We start from the raw sequence: 22,931 nt of genomic DNA on the forward strand, positions 1-22,931 counted from the left end.
CTCGGCAGGACACTGGGAAGTGAACCTGGATGCTCCCCATGGAGGTAGAGAGAGTGGGAAAGAACGGCCGACATTTACAAATGAGTCTGTTCATCGCCACATGGGGGAATTGTGTATCCTATTGTGTCCCAGCCGAAGAACTGCTCAATCCTCCCCATCATCCATAAAAAGCAGGATAAGGAGAAGGATGTGCGCCTGAGCTCTGGTGCCCAAGGCAAGCGACAGAGGGCATACTTAACTTCCCCTTTTCCCTTCATTTCTTCCACATGAAATTTGAATTGGAAGGATTTATCATGCAGACCCTGCAGGGTATAATGCCGGGGTAAAAACTTTAAGCTCTAGTCATAGTGTTTTTTTTATATTTCTGCACCTAAAAATGTATTTGTCATTTTTTGTGACAAATGTCTGTCATTATTGATGCATATTGATGTCATTTAAAACATGTATGCTGTTATTGTCATAGTTGAGGACTAGTTTAGAAATATCATGTCCCTTATCATAGAAACCTCCTCTAGCACAGATGCCGCTTAAAAGTAGTCCATGTGACTTGTGCACTATATTCCTTTTGCTCACTTTAGTACACGTGTTGTATGGAACTCATTAGTCCTTATAGGGACTTGACCACGATGGGCATATTTTTTGATTCTGTATAGGTCAGTTGGTCAAGCATTGTTGTCATTGGTTTGATCCCAAGGAATTAATATAGATTGAATGCGTTGTACGTTTACAATGTAAACTTTTGTATTGGAAAGGGAGATATGAGTTTTTCATTTTTCTATTCCACTGTAAAACGTAACAGCATATGCGTTTGGAATGCCAAGGGGGTAAATAAATAATGACAGGATTTTTTGGTGAACTATTCCTTTAGTTTATCCGTGACAGCTTTAGATTTCTTTCCATGTTGTGCTTTTCTTTGCACAGCGAAGCCAACAATTTCATCTCTTAATAGAGTTTTGTTTCAGTGCAACTTATTATTCCAAAATAATACAATTTTGTAGCATGGACTGCGGTGTCTGATAATTGTTTTCCTTTGTTTTGCATTGTTCAGCGCTTGGCCTCCAGTCAGTATGCCTTCCCACACCCCCTCTCCGTTTCATACACACGTAGACCTTGGCACATCACCGCCAAGGCCGGGCTGTCTGGCTGGCGGTGGAGATGGTAGAGGGAGGTGACGCTGACCATCTCCAGCATTTTTTCAGCCCTAAATGATGACATCCTCTCAAAGAGCAGTTTCATTTCCATTGCATGCAGTGGGACCTGGCACCAACAGCAAACCAATCTCGCTAAGTGCCAACACTCCCCCTTCCCCACACCCTCCCCCTGCACATCCTCTGCCTGCTACCGCGCTCAGAGGCTGGGCTGTGAAAACAGAAGGCCCAGACGGAACGTCTGGAGCTCAGCCACTCACTCAGCCCTTGATGGGGAAGATTCAGTGCTGTGAGATGGGGATAATTTGTTTCAAGAGGCCTCGAAGTGTCTGGGACCCTGGGAGGTGCCCCGCAGGCGAATCAGCATGCCAAGCCAAACATTGACCACCAGCTGGAAAACATCTAAGCTATTCTGGATCAATTCGGAATTGATCTTAGCACAACTGTATGTATAATGTAGGCTGCCAGGCGGTTAAGACTGGCTGTCTGTCTGACCAGTGCTGGGAAGGAGAAATGATCTGCCCACACCCTTTAAAAGCATATTATGGGAAAGGGCAAAGGGCCTGAAGAGACTTTCAAATGAGCTGAGAGCGATGCCGCTGCGCAGTAAATGGATTCCATCTCGGCCGGTTTCGATTCAGATGCTTTCCAACCGTGCTGACGCGGGTCCTGCGCATCCAGCAGACCCGTACGGCGCGTCCCAATGCTTTCTGTTGAGTCGGCAGGCCGGTGGCCAAAAACTCTCGGAAGGAGGCGCGGCACGAGGCGTGTACAGAGGGGCTGTAACTGCTAGTCGGCTGCGAGTGCCGTTCCTCTTCCTCATTTGGGCAGCTCGAGGAGCCCTCATGCAGGGATTAATAGGTGGTTGACTGGAAAGCAAAGCTTTTTAACCCTGCTCAGGGACTCGTAGAACAGCACCACACCACACCAGCAGATGCCAAGTGCAGCTGTCAGGAGCCAGAGTGCTTTTGTTGTCCGCTCTCTCTCTCTTTTCTCTCTGTGTTACTCTCTACTTCTCTGTGCCTGTTTCCAGACCTCTTTTGGCTGAACTTGCATACCACTTGAATATTTTGGAACTGACTTCAGATTTTTTTTCTTTTCAAAGCCATCTGCTGGATTAATGATTTCTATTGTGTATAATATAACGTTGTGTCTTTATTAATAATGTTTCTTATCTCTGTTGGCCAGTGTGTTGGCTTGGTGTTCAACAACAACAACAAAATATGCTGGTCAACCGGCATGGGTTTTCTGATGAAGCTGGTTGACCAGTGTTTTTGTTGAGTACCAAACCAGAACTTGCATTTACTGTAGGGCACGCATAAAAGCTTCACCCCAAAATAAAGATTCTGTCATCATTTGCTCACCCTTTTGTCATTTCAAACCTGTATGACTTACTTTCTTCCGCAGAACAAAAAAGAAGATAATTGGAAGAATGTTGGTTATCGAACAACGGCAGTACCCATTGACTTGCATTGGTTTTGTATCTATACAAAAGAAGTGAATGGGTACCGCTGTTGTTCAGTTACCAACATTCTTTATAATATCTTCTGTGTTCTGCGGAAGAAAGAAAGTCATGCAGGTTTGAAATTACAAGAGTGTGAGTAAATTGTGACTAGATTTTCAATTTTGGGTAAATGATCCCTTTAAAGCACTCAGAATGTTCTGCAAAGCTTTTACGCTCCGCTCTGATGACCTTCTAAACTTGAGATGTGGAACATAATTTAGTGTTTTCTTATTTTACCATCCGATGATATTGAAGCAGGAATTGTATCCAGTTTATTCTTTTAAACATAAGTGTGTAAAATACAACAACATGCTTGTTTTTAATGAGCTGTGTGAGAGATACTGAGCTCCACAGCTTATTCTGGAGTCCTTGACCTTTTCTCATCCCCTACTGACTCTCGCTTGTCTCTGTTATACTCTCACACCTTCGTTCTCTGTTCATTTATCCTCTCATCTCCCAACCGTCCCTCCCCGCGTATCACTCTCTCCTGTGTCTAATTGCATTTCAATTCGCCCTAAGGGATGCCTGGGTAGTTCAATCCTCTCCCCCGGTTTCCCTCAAATCCATTTGCACCCTGCCCCGGCCAGGTCAGTTTCATGGGTAGCCCTGCAGGAAATATCAGATGACCTCACTTTCCAGTTGAGAACAAGGTATCGTGGGGAATAGAATCAGTTGAGAAGTACAACCCCCCCACCCTCATATCCATCTGCCCCTCCTGCACAGACTTCTTGATCTCAAGTGTACAACAAGGTTGAAATATACTCTGATATCGAGCACACCACCACAAGTTTGAGGATTTTACATGTATCCACTTTATTCACTATTCAATCTAACAAACTGTTCTAAATAAAGTAAACAAATATCCTTCCAAAGGCCTTCTGTAACCCATTTACTCATTCCATCATATCTGGGACTTATTGGTGCCTTTAGAACAAAATGCAACACCGGGGAAACGCATGAAAGTTAGTTTTAGTGTTTGACTCTTTTCAGAGGAGAACGAAAAACAGTGTGTGGGTTGAAAGAATGAGGTTGACATATGTGCTACCCATGAAAACTCATGCTGTGAATGATGAATCCATTTGATCAGTTTTACAAGTCACTTTTTTGTTTCAAGCTCAAAAGAGACATCCAGACCTTTAAATGAAGCGGTCCCAAAGTGCCACATTAGACTTAATAGGGTATTAGTATTCAAATGGAAGGGTTTGTTCCTCTGAGAATGTCTGTGAGCTTTTTAGTCTTTGTCGGCTCAAATGCTCGATGGCTCATGGGAACGGAGAGATGTGTTAAGGATGGTGTTTAGAGAAGAGTGTCTGATGGGTGCTGGGATAATGCCAGTGAGACGTCTATCTCCGCTTTTAATGGAGCGCCTATAGTTGCTTCAAGTGATCGGCCCTGTCACTTCCAACCGCAAATTTTGATGTTCTCGCCGCCACTCTTTACCCTCATCAATCTGAGCTTCAGTGGGAAAAGGTAGCATTGACACACAATGGAGTCACAGGTCAGCCAGGGATGCGGGTACTGTGAATGAAACGAACACCGACATCTTTGTGCATTAAAGAAATAGGATTTGCATTCGAAAAGAGTGGGTGAAATTCTGTTTCCTTTACATTGCTGTTACTGTGTAAATTTTCCACATCAGACACAAAAGAAAGGGGACGTATTTGTCATATTTTATTTCAGACGCCAGACGTTCCTCCATATTCACCAAAGACCCGCTTGCCCTCGCTGCTGTTGCCACTGACAGTTTGAATGAATAGCGAGGTGCTTGTTGTCCAGTATTCTAGCAGCGAGCCTTTTTCAAATTGAATCAGAGATGGTACCCTGTTTCTCATTTACCCGTTTGGGAAATGGCACATTTGCCCTCAGACGAAAGCAGAAGCAGAGGACATGGAAAAAAATGAAGCGTTGTTTGATGTAAGGCATTTCTCCTTGTAAAAGTGACACCATTTAGCATATTAAGAGCATTTTAAACAGGTGCAAGTAGATGCGGTTTCCGGTGATCAGCCTTTCTGATGTAAGCTCCTGATACATGGATTTTACAGACTCTGTAATGTCAAGGTCGTCGGCTTTGTGGTAATGCAAGAATACAGCAAAGGTAACAGGCGTATGCATAGACAGCTCAGAGGTGCATTGTTCTTAGATTTTAAAGGTTTTGCTTCCTTTGACTTGCATTGTATGCAAACCCAGTTAGTGTGTTATCAGGTCCATCAAGCAGATCACCTTCCTAGAGCTGAGAAATGAGAAAGACAATTGCGTAGCTTTATTTTTTAAATATGTTAAATATCTCCTCGAGTGCTTGAACAGGTTTGAAGGGCTGGTTGTAATAGGTGGAGCTCATGGATAGATGACAGCTGTTGGCTAGACTTTGATGCACCATCAACGAACAGTTGCACGCTCTTGAAACTGTGGTCAATCAACCTGAAACTGAGCTAGCCGCTCATTACAACGCCGAACAAACTTTGTCCCTCGCAGATGTTTAATGGCTCTACGTCTGTTTTTGTTTGGGGTGTTTTTTTTCGCCCGAAAGGTTATTGCACCTTTATGGTTGATCAGGGGGGTTAGAATAATCCCCAACATCTGTTCGGGGAACGGGTGGGGTGGGTGGGCGATGCCGGCATTTGCCTTTTATTTGCCGGACCGGGCCTCTTGGCTCACCCCTCTGGCTCCTAGTCGGCTTGTTGACTTTTAATGGGAAAGCAATGAAGAAGAAGAATCTCAGACGGTTTCAAGGTCAACGAAGGAGCTTCACCCCGCTATCTTTCTTGCTTTTAAACAAACAGGCCTCCCAAGCACAGCTGCCCATTAGCGGCGTGCGCCAAAAGGATTCAAGAACAACTTTAGTAAACGAATTTTCTTAAGAGCACGCATTAAATGTTTTAATTGAGTGGTTAGTAAGGCACAGTGTTCTTTTAATTAGAGAAACAAATTAAATGCTTTTTACTCAGGTACATTGTAGGAGACTTGGACATTGTTGAGCTTTCGCTTGCAGCTTATACCAAATTAAAATATAGCAACTCGGCTCCATTTTCATTTTGGAATATCCCCTTTATTCGCAGCCAGGCCGTGAAAGTGTGCAGTTCTGATGATGGAGAGATTCTCTCTCTACCTTTTCAATTCTCTATGGTCATATTCCACAGTCTCTTGCTGTCTTTCCCTCTGGCCCTGTTGACAGGAGAGCAGAACGTTAATCAGAACAGCCCTATCTCTCAGACAGCACCTGCAGGCCATCGCGCCAACCCTAGCATTCGCTGTGCGGGCACTGCCAGTCTTGGCACCCTGGTACCTCCAGGGATGGCTCTACTGCCAAGTGTGACAGGATTAACCATTGAGTTCTAGCAATAGTTAAGCAGTTTCTGACTATAAATATACATTACACCTCCCAGGGGCTACAGCATCCGAGCATGGCACTGGTTGGTGGAAATCTAGTAAATTTTTGGCTATTATCGATAGGCTTACAGTGTTTAATTAGGTTATTAAATAAAACCTTGTCAACCTCAGATGTGTGGAGAATGTTGAAATTGATTGTAGTGCAATTGATTTAGATTACTTAAACTGCTCGGCCTAATGTTCTAGAAAGCACGTATATTGATTGACAGATTTTTTTTAAATAAAGGTATTGGTCTGCCACAAGTATTTAAAGTAATCAAATAGGATTGAAAAGCAAAAACAGAAAAGAGTACAATGCTGCTATATATACTGTATACATGTGATGAATCTATTGAATCTCTGAGCAGCATTAAATAAAGTCAGAAACTGTATGAATAGAATAAATCTGGTTCAATAAACCATTGCTCATCACTTCTGCACAAGTGCGGTCTCTGTCATTGGATTTGTCAGCAAAATTGTAGTGCATCTTTATATTTTGAGAAATTGTGTTCAACTCTTAAATTCTGTTTCATCTCAGTTTACCCAGAACAATGCGTTAGGACCAAGAAATAATCAGATTCCCGTTAGATGGCATCATTTGTGTCCCTCTGCATTTCCTGCTGTCTTTGTATGAACAAATGACAAATGTCCTCAGTGAGAAATGAATGGCTTGCTGTCACAGGTAATCATGAGGTTGCTTGTCAGGACCCGGTCTGCTTTCATTTCCCATGATTAGCTGTGTGAAGGAATGATGGGATATGTTTCACTCATCCACTTGTCTCCTTTGTGGGGAGACAGTGATGACTGGGTTAACATTGATACCAGAAATTGCATCGTCTGCTGTCATGTACATTGTGTTTCTAAGAAAAGATTTCTCTTTTGGCAATCAGACAGCCATTTCTAAACAATACAGTTAGTGTCACGGACTGGCGTGGAGAAGAACCCAATAGCAGGCAGGCGTGAAGGGGTTAACAAAAGACTTTAATATAACAAAAACAAAAACCCACGATGGGGTGCAAAACAAAACAAGGAAAAGAACATGGAAACAAAACAAGAACTCAAAACAAAACACTTCCCACGGGGGGGCAAAAATAAACTAATAAACCAAACAGCGACACAACGTCTTAAACCAAACATAGAAGGGGAAACCAAGGGCAAGGCAAAGTACTTACAGCGACACGCCACGCCATAACATAACATAACATAACATACGAGGTACACAGAACAGACCGCAACATATGTAATACACGGACACAGAACAGACCGCAACATATGTAATACACGGACACAGAACAGAACGCAACATATGTAATACACGGACACAGAACAGACCGCAACATATGTAATACACGGACACAGAACAGAACGCAACATATGTAATACACGGACACAGGACAAAGAAACAAGAGGGTATATATAGGTAAGACAAACGAGGGATAACGACACAGGGCAGGTGTGGGTAATGAAACACTCAGGGAAGGATAACAAGGAAACGAGATGGCGGGAACAGAAACGAGACACTGGAGAGAACGTATATTATTGTCAAATATTGTCAACATATTGACAATAATATGTTTCTCTCCACACATAACCAAAGGCTTTGTCATGACTCTGCTACAGGACCAAGAAGAACATGACTAAATGATGCAGAGCCATGACAGTTAGGGCTAGGTTTGTGTTTGTAATCGTTTTGTTTAGGTTTTCAAAGCCATCTCACTCTGTGTCTCCTAAAGGTTTAAAGGAACCAACTGTTTTTGGACTTGTTAAAGTAACCACAGGATTTTAAGAATATGATCTTTTGCATATTAGTTTTGTTAGAATTTTTGTGCAATAATGTATGTTTTTGTAGTGCCATTTTACAGTTTTACATTAAGTTGTGAGTTGGAAAACTGTTACTGATTTTGCATTGAAATGAAGAACTCTGAGAACAGCCAGAGATTGCAATATGGATTCATTTTTACATTTAATTCTTCCAAGGACCAAAATATATAGACTATCATTCGTTTTTTATATTTTAAATATTAATATTACTTATTTTTAGCCTTTAATTTTAAATCTGTGTTTACTGTACAATGTCACCAGTTGCCTCTCCTAGAAAGTTCAAGCAGAGAATCTTATACCATCTTGCTACTTAAACATTATTGTTTATGGTCCTAAAGAGCAAACCCTGAACTGTAAAGTCTTCCTCTTAGATTAACACACATCCTTATTTCTGTCTTCTAGGAAATTGCAGCATACTTGATAACGTTTGAAAAGCATGAAGAATGGTTGACAACATCCCCTAAAACAAGGTAAGAGACTTCATCTATCAACTCACTATTTAGGCTCCCTTTTACCCAGAATTCCAGGTTGTATCATCACGGTGGCCAAATGAAGCCATTAGCTTGATATTCCACTAATGAAGCACTTGAAAATCTGCCTTCTTAAAAGTTGGGTGTTTGATATTGGTGGACATTGATGGCAGTTTCAAAGGGTTTACTTCTTTTTGGAGTTAGCCTGACAGGTAATGGATTATTAATGTGGCCTAATAACTCCGAATAGCCTATTAGCAGAGCTCTTAGCTCAACGCTGTGTCTCATCTCTTCTGTGAGTGTGATGGTAATGTGTTCATATCTAACAGCGAGTTAAACGTCTGCTAATAAATGAAGGTGTGAACTCTGCGTTGTCTGGGTGCTCAGAAAGTGATAGAAGGATGATGTTAAAGAGGAAAAACTGAGCATGTGTAGTCTCTGAGCAGGTGTTTGTTTGCATGTGTGTGTGCCTGTGAATCGATCTGTCATCAGGGTTTATGGCTGATAGCTTGCTCCTGGGTTCGAAACAGCTCTGGTGAATCTGCATGATCCCAGAACCCACGAGAGTAGAATTTGTGTTTTTTTTTTAAGTAGGCTGTCTCTACAGTTTATTGCCTGTAAGCCAGACCGGCAGTGAGGGATTTGAGGTGTACTTGTGTGGCATTTTTCTAGTGTCAGTGGTGTGGAGAGTCGATTGCATCTATTTTTACGACAACTTTGAGTTTTTGCATTGTGACTGTGTGGCACATTTTCCCCAAACTCTCATTACTCTGAAGGTTGTACTGCCACTTATGCAGTAAAAAGTAAAAAGTAAAAGACCTCTAAAAGTTACAGTATTTAGGATCAAGAAAAAAGTTTTAAAAAATAGACCAAATTAATGAAAATGATCAGAAAAAAATAGTTGGTTATCTGGATACATGGCACATTTAGAAAATCTCATTTTCATGTCATTAGTAGTTTATTATAATAATAATAAAGTATTTACATCATGGTATTATTGTTTTCATTTATTTAATGTATATTTATGCTGATTATAGCAAAAAATGTATTTAAATCTATTAGAAAATAGTGATGATATGGTAATCATCACTGAAACTAATCAGAATATTCTCAAAAAGGATGTATTAAATAATAAAAGATTTTTGTGTTGATTTTGTGTTAAATAAAGAAAAAGGACAACACAAGATTGAGTTTAAATTAACTAAATGGGTTGTCTTTGAACAGATTGTGTTGTTTGTCTTGTGCCCGCCAAATAATTGTCATGTTGTAAGAAATCTTGTTCTAATGATCCTTGTTCTAATATCAGCTCAGATTTTTAAGTAAATTTTAATTTGTTGCTATAATTTGTATAATTTTGGGAAGAGACATGGGATTCGGCTTCATCAGATTCACCCACATTTCATTTGTCCTCCACTCACAATGTCAGTGCTTTATTAGGTGGTATTTTAGGAAGGTCATAGCATGGGCATCTTGCGTTTCTGTGTGTGCACATGCCAGAGTGTTCCATCAGTCTATTTTTCCTGGCCTCAGGTTAAGCCCTCCAGTCTCCCGTTCCAGCCAGTTTGTCAAAACAGAACAGTGCTTTCTTCATCACACCTATTTCCAGAAGGAGGTCCCTCTTCTCTCCCAATTAGAGAGAGTCGTTCTCATACTATTAGACAGCTCTGAGTACCTTTTCCTCTGTGCCAGACAAACTGCTAACTCTCACGCTTTCCTCTGTGCACAGGAAGCGTCGGCCACCATCGTAGCAGAGATAAACTAAAGCTGACGAGAGATGTCAGCACCCAATTCACACTGTGTTTAATGCATCTGGAGGGAGTTCCTTAGAAATGATAGACGGTTTTATTTGCACGTGCTGTCTACAACTTATCAGTGTTGGATTCACTAAACGTAATTACTTAATTTTTTTAAAAACTCAAGCACATTTAACAGCTTGTTCGCAAAACTGCAGGTGACTGGTATGCGAGTGGTTTGCGAATAAGATTTTGCACTGAAATACTGCTCTTAATTGTTAAGTTATATGTAAATTTGCCCCACTTGCCATATTTCTATCTCGATCTCCCTCATTCTGTCTTCGCCATCCCTCTCCGCACCGTCCTGTTGTTATTAACAATCCTAATTCATGTGCAAATGGACTTTGAGTACTCCAACTTCCACCCAATTTTTCCCTCTGCCTCCATGCCTGTAAGCGACATTGATAATAGCTGGACATAAAGCAAAAGCCAATTTAAGACATTTCCTTGTGTAATTGCTGGAGATGAGTTGAAGAGCACCCTCTCGGCTTTTTATCTCCACCACAAAAAAATGAAGCCATGAATAAAGTGTACATCTCGGCACTCACTCATTACAGACTTGGCACTCTGTAATATGTATTATCACTGGCTGGATGAAAGAAGGGAGGCGCTCCCGTATGCGCTGGAATGTTGTAGCGGAAATCACAGTGCACGCTTTGGACGTGTGGATGAATTCAAAATGATTTGTAAATTCAAAAATAAATCGTAACTATTGGTCACCTTCATGTTTTATTGTGAGTTTTGCAAACATTTAAGCAATAAAAAGTGTTAAAAGGAGCTTTGTCAACTTTAACAACACTGTTTAATTATTGAAAATAATGACATTTTTTTAAACAAGTGTTTTGAAAATATGCGGTTTCAATCCAAAAGGGACAAGAGGATGGGCTGTGATGTACATTTTTATGAAAGTGACAAGCCTTTTGATTGTCCTCACCAAAAAAATACTGTAGTTGTCAAGTTGTGTTTTAAAGAGTTTTGTTGAGAGATCTCTTTCTAAAGTGTCAGGACTCTCAGCAGTGTCTATAGTTAGGAAGGGAACTTTGATGAATGTTGTTGTTTATCAGCATGCATGGTGTTTCTTTCAGCATGGGTGTTCCTGAAGAGAAGACAGAAATGGAAACAGAAAAGAGAGGTTTAATGACAGTAGCGCATTGACTGACAGCTTCACATTTTGATCCCGGTGGTCAAAGTATAGTGAAGGGCGAGGTTTAAGGGTTATGAGAGAGGGGGATATGGTTAAGCGATTTCGCAACAGCATGTCATTTACTCCTCTTCCCGGTGGAGGCCAACTGCTCGCAGGCGCCAGGCTACAGGAACTGACTCAGCCTCTGGCCAGGCCAGACTGAAGAGATGAGGGAGGCAGAGGTCAATGGGCCATGGAGAGTGTAATAGCTAAGCAGGTGGCCATGCACGTATGGAGGCATAGCCTGGAGCTGTGGACTCAAACACACAGACATAGAATAAACATGTGAGAAGCTTGTGAAAAAGACAAACAGAATATTGTATTTATATTACTTAGTCTCTATAGAGCAGGGGTTCCCAAAGTAGGGGTCGGTATCCCCGGGGGGTCGCAAGAGGATTTCCAGAAATCACCCGCAGATGACGCAAATGAATGTGTACACGTTTCCAAACATTTTTCACTTAGTGAATGTTTGGGCATATAAATATGAATTAACACTTTGTCTGTAAATGCACTGTAGTTTGTTACTTAGACTGAACTTTGTGCTGCATGAAACAAAAAACTAGTATAGTAATATAACCAAAATCACCACATATTGCAAGCATGGCGCAGACTTGTCATTCTCTGCACTGAAAGCAAGCGTGCACTTCAGGAGGACGGAGTAAGAGTGGGCAGGAAAAAAGGTGAAAGGGACTTTTTCACTGTTTAAATCAGTGGTCACCAACCCTGCTCCTGGAGATCGACTGTCCTGAAGATTTCAGCTCTAACCCCAATCAAACACACCTGAACTATCTAATCAAGGTGTTCAGGTTTGCTTGATAATTACAGACAGGTGTGCTGAAGCAGGGTTGGAGCTGCAGTCTGCAGGACGGTCGATCTCCAGGAACAGGGTTGGTGACCACTGGTTTAAATGGTAAGATGCTTTATTGCATTCCTCCTTTACATGCGGTAAATAAAGTAACTTTATTGGTAGTTCATTGGTAATGAACATGCTGTATTCCCGTTTGTAAAAAATAATACATTATTATCGAGTATAGTTTAAAAATAGTTTTGAGGCTAGATCTGGTCAAGTAAGTGGCATAGCATTGTTACGTGATGTTTAAGGAAAATGTCCATTAATTTTACTATTTGTTGCTTGTGCCTTTATGTTCCCCTGCATTTCAGACATTTTGCCTAAGAACATTTATTTTGCACATTGTGACTTGAATCTGGCTTGTTTCGTTTTCTTATTTATTATAAAGGTATATCCTGATCTAAACAAATTCTAGTGGTCTAAACAAAAAAATGTTTGATTGTTTATTGTTGCGCTGCACTTTGCGCTGTACCCTTGTTAACCACCTGGTTTCGTACCCACATACGCACTCACACACATACACACACGCACGCATGCGATTCGACTATCAGTCGACTATAGGCAAGGCGTGACAATTCTGATTCAACTATGTAAATCCTTAGTCGAGGACACCCCATGCAGATTATTTTTCAGGCTTTAAATTTAGGATATTTGTATTTGTCGAAATGATGTTTGTATACTTTACCCACCTCCTAGGATAGCGGGGGCACGAGTCCCTGGCACTGTTATTTTGGGGGTCGCGGGCTGAAAAGTTTGGAAACCCCTGCTATAAAGAACCACAACAAACACGGCATTCTCCCTGGAAAGCAAAGGCTTACTGCATGATAACAACACAGGAATTAATCCACGTGTGCAGGTGAAGTTTAGCGACGTGTCTTTAAATAATCACAGGGAACTATGGAGAGAAAATACCAGAGTCCAGTGATTGATGTGCTCAGTTCCTGTAATAAACATTCCCTTTTAGACAGGAAGTGCAACAGTGGTTAAAATCAATAGGAGCGCTTGCTTGCCGGCCGCTGGAACAACAGTACAGCTAATTCAGGCCATACCTGTCAAAGCCCAGAAAATCTCCCACAACTCCAGCACGCCGCACTTTAATTTACACTGGCGGCCACCTCCCTTTCCATTTCTATTAAAAGGAGAGCTCTGCATTAAGTGTTAATGAAAGCTAGGCCGCCTTGTGATTTAGGTGAGCTCGGGCCGAAGCCCCGCAGCGCTGACTCCGTGAAAAGCGCCGGGATTCACTGCCTTTCCTCCATCAACTCACACACAATGACATGCACGCTATCTTTAATGAGATACTCTCTTTAGTCTAGACTGGAGAAATAAAATTATTGGAACTTAACTTCAGTAGTACTTTTGATCTCGTGGTACTTGTGTTCAGAGGAGATAAAACTAATATTTAAGATGTTAAAGAGATTGTCGTCTTTTTATTTAAACAGCTGATTCTCTTTTTTCTCAACAACAGGGTTTCGAATGTTTTGAACTAGATCCAAAAAGGGCTTCTTTTAAGTCACAGTCGATACAGAAGAGGCTGGCGTTGTTGACTAGCTCTCCTCTAGTGTTATATGCTGATTTCAGATGGAAGTATTGGATGATTAATATACAGACTTGGTTCCAGGATCTAGTGCATTAATGTTTGAGGGCACATGTCCTTCAGTCAGCTTCATGCACTGTGTTGGCTGGCCTCAGATCTACGTCATATGTTTTTGGAAGGCATCCAGCAATACTGTTCGCTAATTATTGCCATCCCACACCTTAGTCCTTGACTGAAAATAGGACGCACTTATACAAAATACTTGCAAAGTGCTCCGTTTGCAGAAAGACAGGTTGAAGCATATATTTATTTATAGTGGAAAGGAGAGATGTAGCCAATATACAGCCGCGTAAAAAAATAAGAGAACATTCCAAATTTTCATTTCAAATCATCATTTTTAGATGTACTGCGGTCATTCCAGTCCAGTGTCTGTTGAATTTCAACTAAATCAAACCTCAGCAGTGACATAAAGCAATGCGAAAGACTGACAGCATGACAAGACACATACAAACTGTGATAAAAATCAAGGTTATCACATAAAAAAATGTTTTTAAACTTTTCTAAATACATATTAATATTAATAAATGAACGAATATTACTGTTGTATTGCTTAAAGGTGAATATGAACTTGTTTTCTTTGCAGTATTTGAGGTCTGTTAAAAATACAGAGCATCTTTTCTGTTATTTTCACCTGTTTCTCCATTTCACCATTCTCCATTTTCTGCAAATAAATGCAAATACAAACAATTTGTTTATTTGAAATTTGGTAAAAATATTGTTAGTAGTTCACAGAATGAAACAAAAACAATATTGTTACCTAAATTTTAAATTTTCAATATTTTACCTACTGTATACTCATGCCAATGAATAGTAAATTTCAAAATCAGAAAAACTGTCTCTGAAATGGTCTCGGACTTGTAATGCAAGAGATGGGTCGGCCTCTCTTACTGTTGAGCTTGCTATTGCCTCCTATATTGAAGCTATCAAACAATAAGTAGCTCTCTTCTGAGGCCCCGCAGTGACATTGTAGTCTCCCACCTCTGTGCTCTCATGCAATATGCCTCCCTCTTTCACTTCCTCTCTTCCTTCTATTCCTTTATCCCGCTCTTGTTCTCTCTTTCTCACCGCTCGTCCCAGCATGCACTTCAGCACAGATCCCAGCAGAGCAATCCAAAAGACACAGCTTTGATTAAAACCCACGGCAACATTGCCAGCTCAGAGAAAGGACAACACAAATGAGCGTACAGACCCGGCCGCACTAACAACAACAGAATATCATTAAATCAACACGCTCCACAGCGACAATGGTGCTCTAGCATTGTGTGGATGTGTTTGTGGTTTTGCATGTGCATTTGTGAGCGTGTAGCTCCAAAAACTCCTCGATGCTGCCTACGTATGCATTATAGACCTGTTTGGCTGTTTGTTGAGGCAGCCGAGCAATATTCTCATCAAATTGTCGTTCTGTCATGACAATAGTTGACCTCAGAGAAAACAGACCATAGATGATTACAGTATACCCTAATGGTCGTTATTATTGTGTCAACCTAAATCCATATTTGCTCCGTGCTATAAATTGAGCGCCTACACATTTCGAAACAAGTTGACGTCTAAAACTGAGCTCGCGTTGCTTGCGGACTTTGTGTCTACAGGCCAAAGATATGGCAGCTTTAGCCGAAAACCTCTGTAACCTTCTCCAGGTAGAGTGATTAAAGCTTAGCCCGTCTGACGTCAATGCCCCCCATCTATCCACGTGCCCTGAGAGGACACAATGCACCACAAAAGAGCTGCCAAGCCTGAGGCCTGACCAAGGGCAGTTGTGCCACCCACCGGGCCCCTGGGCAAGAGCCATTCACACCCTTGAGGAAAATGGAAAGAGAACGATAGAGAAAGACGGGGATAGGGAACGAGGACAGGGAGACAGACAGACAAGTCAATTGGAAGAGAAACGGAGTGGATGAAAAATGGAAAGGGGAACAAGAGTGAAGATGATGGAGGGATAAAGCGGAGGAAAATGGAAGCATGTCGATAAGGAGAAAGCAGAGTGAGTCAAATGGAGATGGGCTGAGCTATGATGGATGTGCATTTAAGTAGGGAGGGGACATCAGAAACCAGGTAGGAGAGAGCGCTGAGAAGAGGCTTAGATGGCAGAAAAATGCAGAACGTCATTGTAGATTGAGATGGAGACTGACAGAGTAGAAAAAGTCACATGGTTTGAAGCTTGTTTATGGAAATGCATCCTGTCAAGAAATGAGATATGGAGCTCAGTGCAGAACATCACCCAAAATTTGAAAGAATTTATGCACCCAAACATTCCAGTTTTCTCATTATTTACTCACTCTTACTGTGTATTGGCTCAAACCTGTATGAAGAGAATTTTAAAGAATTGTTTTAATAAAATGGAGGCTTTTCATTTTCAAGAAGGATTTCCACAAAAAAGTCATACAGGTTAGGAATGACATATGGATGAGTACGTTATTTTGGAAAGAATTGTTCCTTTATTTGCTGTCTCTTCAAGTTAGCGAATCTCTTCCCCCCCAAGTCCCCATCAGTACAGATTATGTTTTGGTCCATGGTCTCCATTGCCCACAGATGAAACTGTTGCCCGCACAGCGGCAGCAGGAAACACCTCAGCATGGTATTTGTCCACGTGCCAGTGGGCAGAGAGCAGAGAGGTTAACCTGAAGAGATTCAAGCACAATTAAAAGAGCGTGGCCATGTGTAAACAGTAATGCTGGCAGTGTAAGGGGAGGCTGCGGCGCAGGTCCTTCGAATGAGGGGATGCTTGAATAATTAAGCTGGAAAGAAAAGTTGATGTCAAGCAGGTGTTCAAGGAGAAAGTGTCAGCCAAGCGGGCCGAAATGTGGAGATGTGCTGCCACTGCAGTGTAATAATAAAGACTTAATTCAATTAGCGCTTCTGCACCTTTGCACAGCACACTGGCGGTCTGTCAGCTCCAAACAGCCCCTGTACTGTTCTCCAGACATGAAGCACGCTTACATAAACACACGCACCTTCACGATAGCATAGCTAAATGATTGTAGTCATCTGTACTACCTCTGTATTCCGTAGTCTACGTCTTCTCGCTGTCTGAGCTACCTCACTCCACCCTCTTTGCATTACATTTCTTTCCTCCTTATGTGGTGGTGGACATCTTCATGTGAATGGGAGGTCACCCCTGAAAAAGTGAGATCTCTCTTATTTTTCCATTGTTGCTCTGAGGCAGCAGGTGAAGATAAAAATAGAAAAAAGAAAGCCGCTTTTTAGATTTCATACAGTATGTATCTCCTCGGAAGCATTCAGGAGACCTTCAAGTCATATTTTGTAGTCACAAGTCACAACTTTGTTTAAAACATAACTACTGTTAGTCTTTGTATAATGCTAATATTATACATAATATTATAGAGGGTATGCAATTGACGTCACTTTCCCACGTGAACATGCCTTTGATGCTTATTTACTCATAATTGACCCTTCGCAAAACCCGCCCCTCTTCGTTCTTGTTGCTATGTCCGTCAAAGCTTTCGATGTCAGCCATGTGCTCCCAGTGTAAATGTGAGCACCCCTCTGGGGAAATCCCAGCTTGCTCATACATGTAAAATGAGTAATATATCAATAAGAATTATATTCCGCCTTAAAACACCACTTCCCGAATGCTTCCGTCTGTAATTCGTACATTAATGATTCCAACAATATCGTGTCTCGTATCTGTATTGGTATAGTTGTGATGTGAACTCCGCTATTCTCCTTCATTTAGAATGATTTTTAAAAGTTATAACTTATTTATTGTTTATCGTTATAGTATGAACGTCCATTAAAGCTGGATATACTGTATATCTCTGTTTACTATTACAATAATTAAAAAGCAATTTTTTCCATTTTAATCACCAAAGCTCTACTGTCGGACTGGTTTGTTTGACGGACAAAATGGGGTTAGTCACGGGGCCACATTAAATCAGTGTTATGTCAGATCTCGCGTCAATCAAACTGCTTGCGAAGGGTCAATTAGATTGAGACTAGATTATGAACCTGGTTTTTACATGCAGGGTCACATATACTATACTATATTATACACTATATTAATTTCTCACATGTCTATTTTATTTCTCTCAAATCTGGACACATTTTAAAGGTCCAGTATATTAAATTTAGCGGCATCTAGTGGTCGGTATTGCGAATTGCAAGCAATGGCTCACTCCACCACTCATCCCTCCCTTTTAAAGTACTACGGTGGCTGACACAGTATTAAGATGTCGTCATGTTTTTGCTTCTTTGCTGAAGATGATAATGTATTTAGGAGCCGCGTTCTGTGGAGCAGTTTGTCCGTTTAGGGCTACTGTAGAATCAACATGGTGAATTCCATGTAAGGGGACCCGCAGTATTTGTAGATAGAAATAGCTCATTCTAAGGTAATAAAAACATAACTCTTCATTATGTAAGGTCTTTATAGACATCTGAAGACATATGTATATTATATGGCATTTCTTTGAATAGATCCTCTAAAAAATCACACACTGTACCTTTAATTAAGTTATTTAGTAAAATGTTTGAGACAAAGTTAATGCACAAATCAAAAGTGTGTAATTGTGTTGTTTGTTAAAACATTTGCTTCTATCCTTGTTTAATTTGCTGAGACAGCTGTACGTATTGTAAGCCATTAGCAGGTTTTCCCTGAAAAGTGTAAACACTGTGGCTCTTTGGTGCTATTAAAAGATTTTTAATGCATTTTCTTTTTTGAGAATCATTCAACCCAAAACCTGAACATTGTTTCGATCAATGGTGCAATTTAGGGATGGTTATCTGTTTGTCCTAGCATTGGAAGACAAAAGTTTCTGAACAGTCATTAATTTTGCAGGTGCATTTGATGCTAATTGCACTAAACTTGCACACTTTGGCTTTAAATGAAACAACTGAAGACTCCAGTGTCATAAGTTACAATCAGTGAGCAATACAAATTTCCTCTGAGAACTTTGAGATCAGTTCAGCGCTCTCTGGTCAGTTTCAGTAGAAAGAAGACAAATCACGGTATAAGACTTACTGACTGTAGATGACAGGAACAGGTTCTGTGGGTGGCACAGAAGCAGTGGACCAGCCGCTTCTCTCCTGGAGCTGGGAACGATCAGTCCTGCTCTATCTGAAAGCCGAGCGGACGTGAAACCGGACTGGGGTGTGTGCGTTGTGTTATGTAAGATGGATAGAAAAATAGTACCTGGGTTTGTTCCAGGGAGATTCGTGAGTAACCAGCACCACCGCACTTCTGTGATTCACACACACCGGTCCTGTTCCATCTGCAGGTCTCCAGCCGGGTGGAGTGGCACAGGAAGAACACAGCGTGCCCCTGTGGGTGTGTGTGTGTGTAGGGTACATGTATATGTTGGCTCCATAATGTACTTTTTGCAACTCCTGCCAATGCTGGGTAAATTGAGAAAAATTATAGACGGGCTGAAGTTAATGTTTGACATACCTGTCCCCATGGTGGGTGAATTGAGAGAACTTATTGGCCATGAAATTGCATAATGCATTATTGGTTTTGAAAATGATTATTTTGTCCCTGTGACAGTGGAATTGGCTGTTGTTTCTTTGTATTTTTGTGACAAACGGTCTCGCTTGTCATTAAACCCAATGTGATTTACTCCATTTTTTTAGTTTGGATGGCTTAGTGTGTTGCACGTGTCTGTAGAGGAAAACAAACTAGTCAATCTATAACTCGCCTTCCACTGGGGTAAAACTTCGATTTTCTCCTTAGAAGACACTAAGAAGTAATTGTTTACGTCATCGACAGTCACGTTATGATAAGTACGTTTTTAAATATAGATTGGACATTGGTAAGTGATAATTTTGTTCATGTATGTAGGTGTTCGAGTGCACGTTTGCGTTAGATTCTCACATCATAGCACACAGTTGCATGTCAACATTTCTTTGTGTGTGGTTCAGACCCCCGTTACAGGTCATTAATCCACATCCAGAACACATCAGTCCCGCCACGCTGTGAACAGTGTGCTGTCAGTCAGAGAGGAAAGATTCTGTGTGTACAGACACAGCGAGAGAGACATGCAGGAGGGCGTCTGGAATCAATAGCTTATATATAACCCCTCTGACAGGCCAAGGCTCTCTGTAGCACTCACCAGCAGCAGGACAGCATGCTTCAGGAATGGATACCATTGATTTAGGGCCCAACATGGGCCGGGCGACCGCTACACCCGTTTCGTGCTCTCTCACTTTTGCCGTTCGTTTTTTTGTCTTTCGTAAACGAATACACGTGCACGTGCAGTCTCCTTGTCGAGATATATAACTGTTTCTTTACATTATCGTCATTCTGTTATATAAAGCGTCGTTGTCTTTAATGTATTCAACTGCCTCGAGTTCTGACTGCATGCCTTAAAGCTTTTCTTTAAAATGCTCCATTACAAACTGTGAAAGGATGGGTTTGGAAGGGACTACCCATAATTAATTTGCACCACTGAATTAATTGTCTAAAGTGTAAGAAGCCAATTGATAAATTATTCAGCCATTTTTGATGTGTGTGTGTTTGAAGGGAAGATAGGAAGAGAGAGGTAAGAGCCATTCGAAATTGGAAAATTAATATTCATAACTTTTTTATGATGTTAAAAATGGCTATCAATTCAAGGTTTAGGGACGATTTAATGAACGATGGTAGAAACAGGCAATTTCTGCTGGGGGTCAAGGATAATTCAGACAAAGCAGGGCTCTGATTCCTACCTAATTATTCCGCTCTGTTGAGACGTATTATGGTGTTGATCTTGGATTTATTAAGATAGTCAGAATTTGACAAGAGTACCTCTAAAATATTAGATACGGTGTCTCTCTGAAATCATTTCGGCTCTGTTTATCTAGTCTATTAGACATCCGACAAAAGCAATTCTTCAGTTATTTTCTTTCCATTTTCATTTCATTGATCATGTTTGGTAGAGTGAATGTCCTCTTGTCAGGTTAATACTGTGTGTAATCCAGCTAAATCAAGCTGTTCAAAACTAATAGCAACACCATAAATCCTTCATTACAGTGTTGGCAGGGCAGTATTGAATTGATATTCCTCAAACATCCTTTTCCTGTTCTTCTTTACAATTAATTGTCCCTGCGAACTTACAGACTTGATTTAAACTTGGAGTGCAGTCTTAGATGCTACAGTAGGTGCTGTCTAATTTTTGAAAGTGTAAGTAATTTAGTGGCATCTAGTGGTGAAGTTGCAAATTGCAACCAAAGGCTCACACCAACCCTCCCTTTCCAAGCACTGCAGTGGCTGACACAGGGCTAAGATGTTGTCACGTTTTTGCTTCTTTGCTGAAGGAGATAACGTATTTCCAAAACGCGCTTTGTAGAGCAGTTTGTCCTTTCGGGGCAACTGTAGAAACATGGCAAATTTCATGTAACGGGACATGAAGATAGAAAGAGCTCACTCTAAGGTAATAAAACATAACGCTTCTTAATGTCTTTATACACCTCTGAAACATAGCTATGTATATTATATTGCATTTCTGACAATAGATGCTCCAAAAAATTAGACACAGCACCTTTAAATTATTTACCTTTTAAGATCTCCTATTGGCTTAAATCACGACTGTGTAAGGGTACGATCAGACAGAACGCGTCTTTTGCTTTCTGTTTTTGTTTTCAGTTGGCAGGGAGCGTTTTGCGCGCTGATTATTCGCGCCGGGAGCCTCGCGTTTCTACCGCCTGCTGCGCCTCGCATTTTAGGCGGATCGCTCTGAGCGCCCCAAGTTGAAAAAAAACCTCAATTCTGAGCAGAAAAGCGCTTGACGTCATGTGCGCTTTTTTCCATTGTCCAATCGGATGAGTGGAGAGGCGGGGCTTCCCTTGTCGCAATGCTCGGAACGCCTGGAGACATGGAGGAGAAACTTGTTGTGGCTGTTTCGGGTTACCTAGCAAAAAAACGCTGCACGCTGCTCTTTTCAAAGAGTTACCAGAGCAGTGCGGCGCGGCTCCCCTCGCGTTTTCGAACATGAAAAGCGCGTTCTGTCTGATCGTACCCTTAGCCATTCAGAATCTAACAGGCGATTTTGTCGATGCCTCTCTTCTCCTGCACTACCAAAAAAAATCACAAATTGTCTTTAATGTGGCATTTTGTTCATATAGAATCAAGGCCTAAACTTACCTAAAATTGTTCTTTTGCTGTCTTTTAAGCGCTGCTATTTCCTTCAGGAATGCAAATCTAGTTATGTTGTTCTTTTTTGGTAACGGATGGCTCAACGTGCAATATGAATGAATTTTCCAGACGCATAATTGAACGCCGCAGATTCAAAGCGGGATCTGCTGCTGACCTCACTCTGAGAAGAGAGAGATGCATCAATTTGATTTGGATATGATGATGTTGGAATGGACATGAAGAGTGTCAATTATTTACAGGTGATGTGCCTGTTGAATTGGCAATGAAGTGCGCCGTAAATTGCCTCGCTCTGCAATCAAGCCCTCGGAGGAAATAATGAAATAACTGCCGTAGGAGCAGGCGAACTGCTGTTCAGACGCCTGTTTGACTGGGTGATTTTAGAAAGGGTGGCCGGCTTTTAAAATGACACGGGGTGGTGAAAGGCAGGAAATTACCCTGCTAAAATATCCCTAAATCCCCTCGCTGCGAGGAACAGTCTGTGCCGCGGGTCCATTAAGGCAGGACATATTGTTCAGATGGCATTTTTGCAGTGATCACATTTAATGCTCAGCCCTGTTTTCGGTTCTACTCTGCTCTCGTAATGGAATAGAAAGGTCTTTATAAGTAGAATCCATGATCTGGGCTGGTCTTCCCGCAATGGGCAGATCTTGGCCTGGCCGAGGGCCTCGGCTGCCAGAGGCTCCCGATGTGCATTTTTGGATGGGGATGGATGATGGGCAAGGGCCCTTTTGAATTAACTGGTGAAAAAGTTAATTACAAGGAATTATTTCTGGTCCGCTTGATAGCCTTCTTTATGGGGGTGTCTCGCTGACAGGAAGTGATTTGGTGTTTGTCCAACATTGTGTCTTTCAATGCTGGCATGAAAGCCATTCGTTTCACAGGCAAGTGTGTCTCAATATGTGTACCATCTTTTATGTTTCCTTACAGAGACGTATATAGACATACAGTTTATATTTATATAGACCTTTATAGACATATTTCCTTTGTCCTTGAGACTGTGTGTGCTTCGTTTTTCAAGTTTGGTCTCCTTGCGCTCGCTCTCTCTGACCTCTTATTTACCCTGCATCACTCACAATAACATCAGTTCTTACTCGTGCATCTCTCCAGCTGCAGAAA

The 22,931-nt window shown here is 41.3% G+C and overlaps 1 protein-coding gene across 8 annotated transcripts in view; it reads left to right on the forward strand.

Moving 5' to 3' along the window:
• camta1a (calmodulin binding transcription activator 1a) overlaps positions 1 to 22,931 on the forward strand; it is a 333,393-nt gene that overhangs the window by 145,074 nt on the left and 165,388 nt on the right. For all 8 annotated transcript variants that reach the window (XM_057363019.1, XM_057363025.1, XM_057363017.1 and 5 more), the window contains one exon: positions 8,242 to 8,309. In XM_057363019.1, the coding sequence (XP_057219002.1) occupies positions 8,242 to 8,309 (68 nt within the window). The remainder of the gene's footprint in view (positions 1 to 8,241; positions 8,310 to 22,931) is intronic.

The sequence above is a fragment of the Triplophysa rosa genome, linkage group LG21, assembly GCF_024868665.1.
Source record: "Triplophysa rosa linkage group LG21, Trosa_1v2, whole genome shotgun sequence".
NCBI classification, from domain to species: Eukaryota; Metazoa; Chordata; class Actinopteri; order Cypriniformes; family Nemacheilidae; genus Triplophysa; species Triplophysa rosa.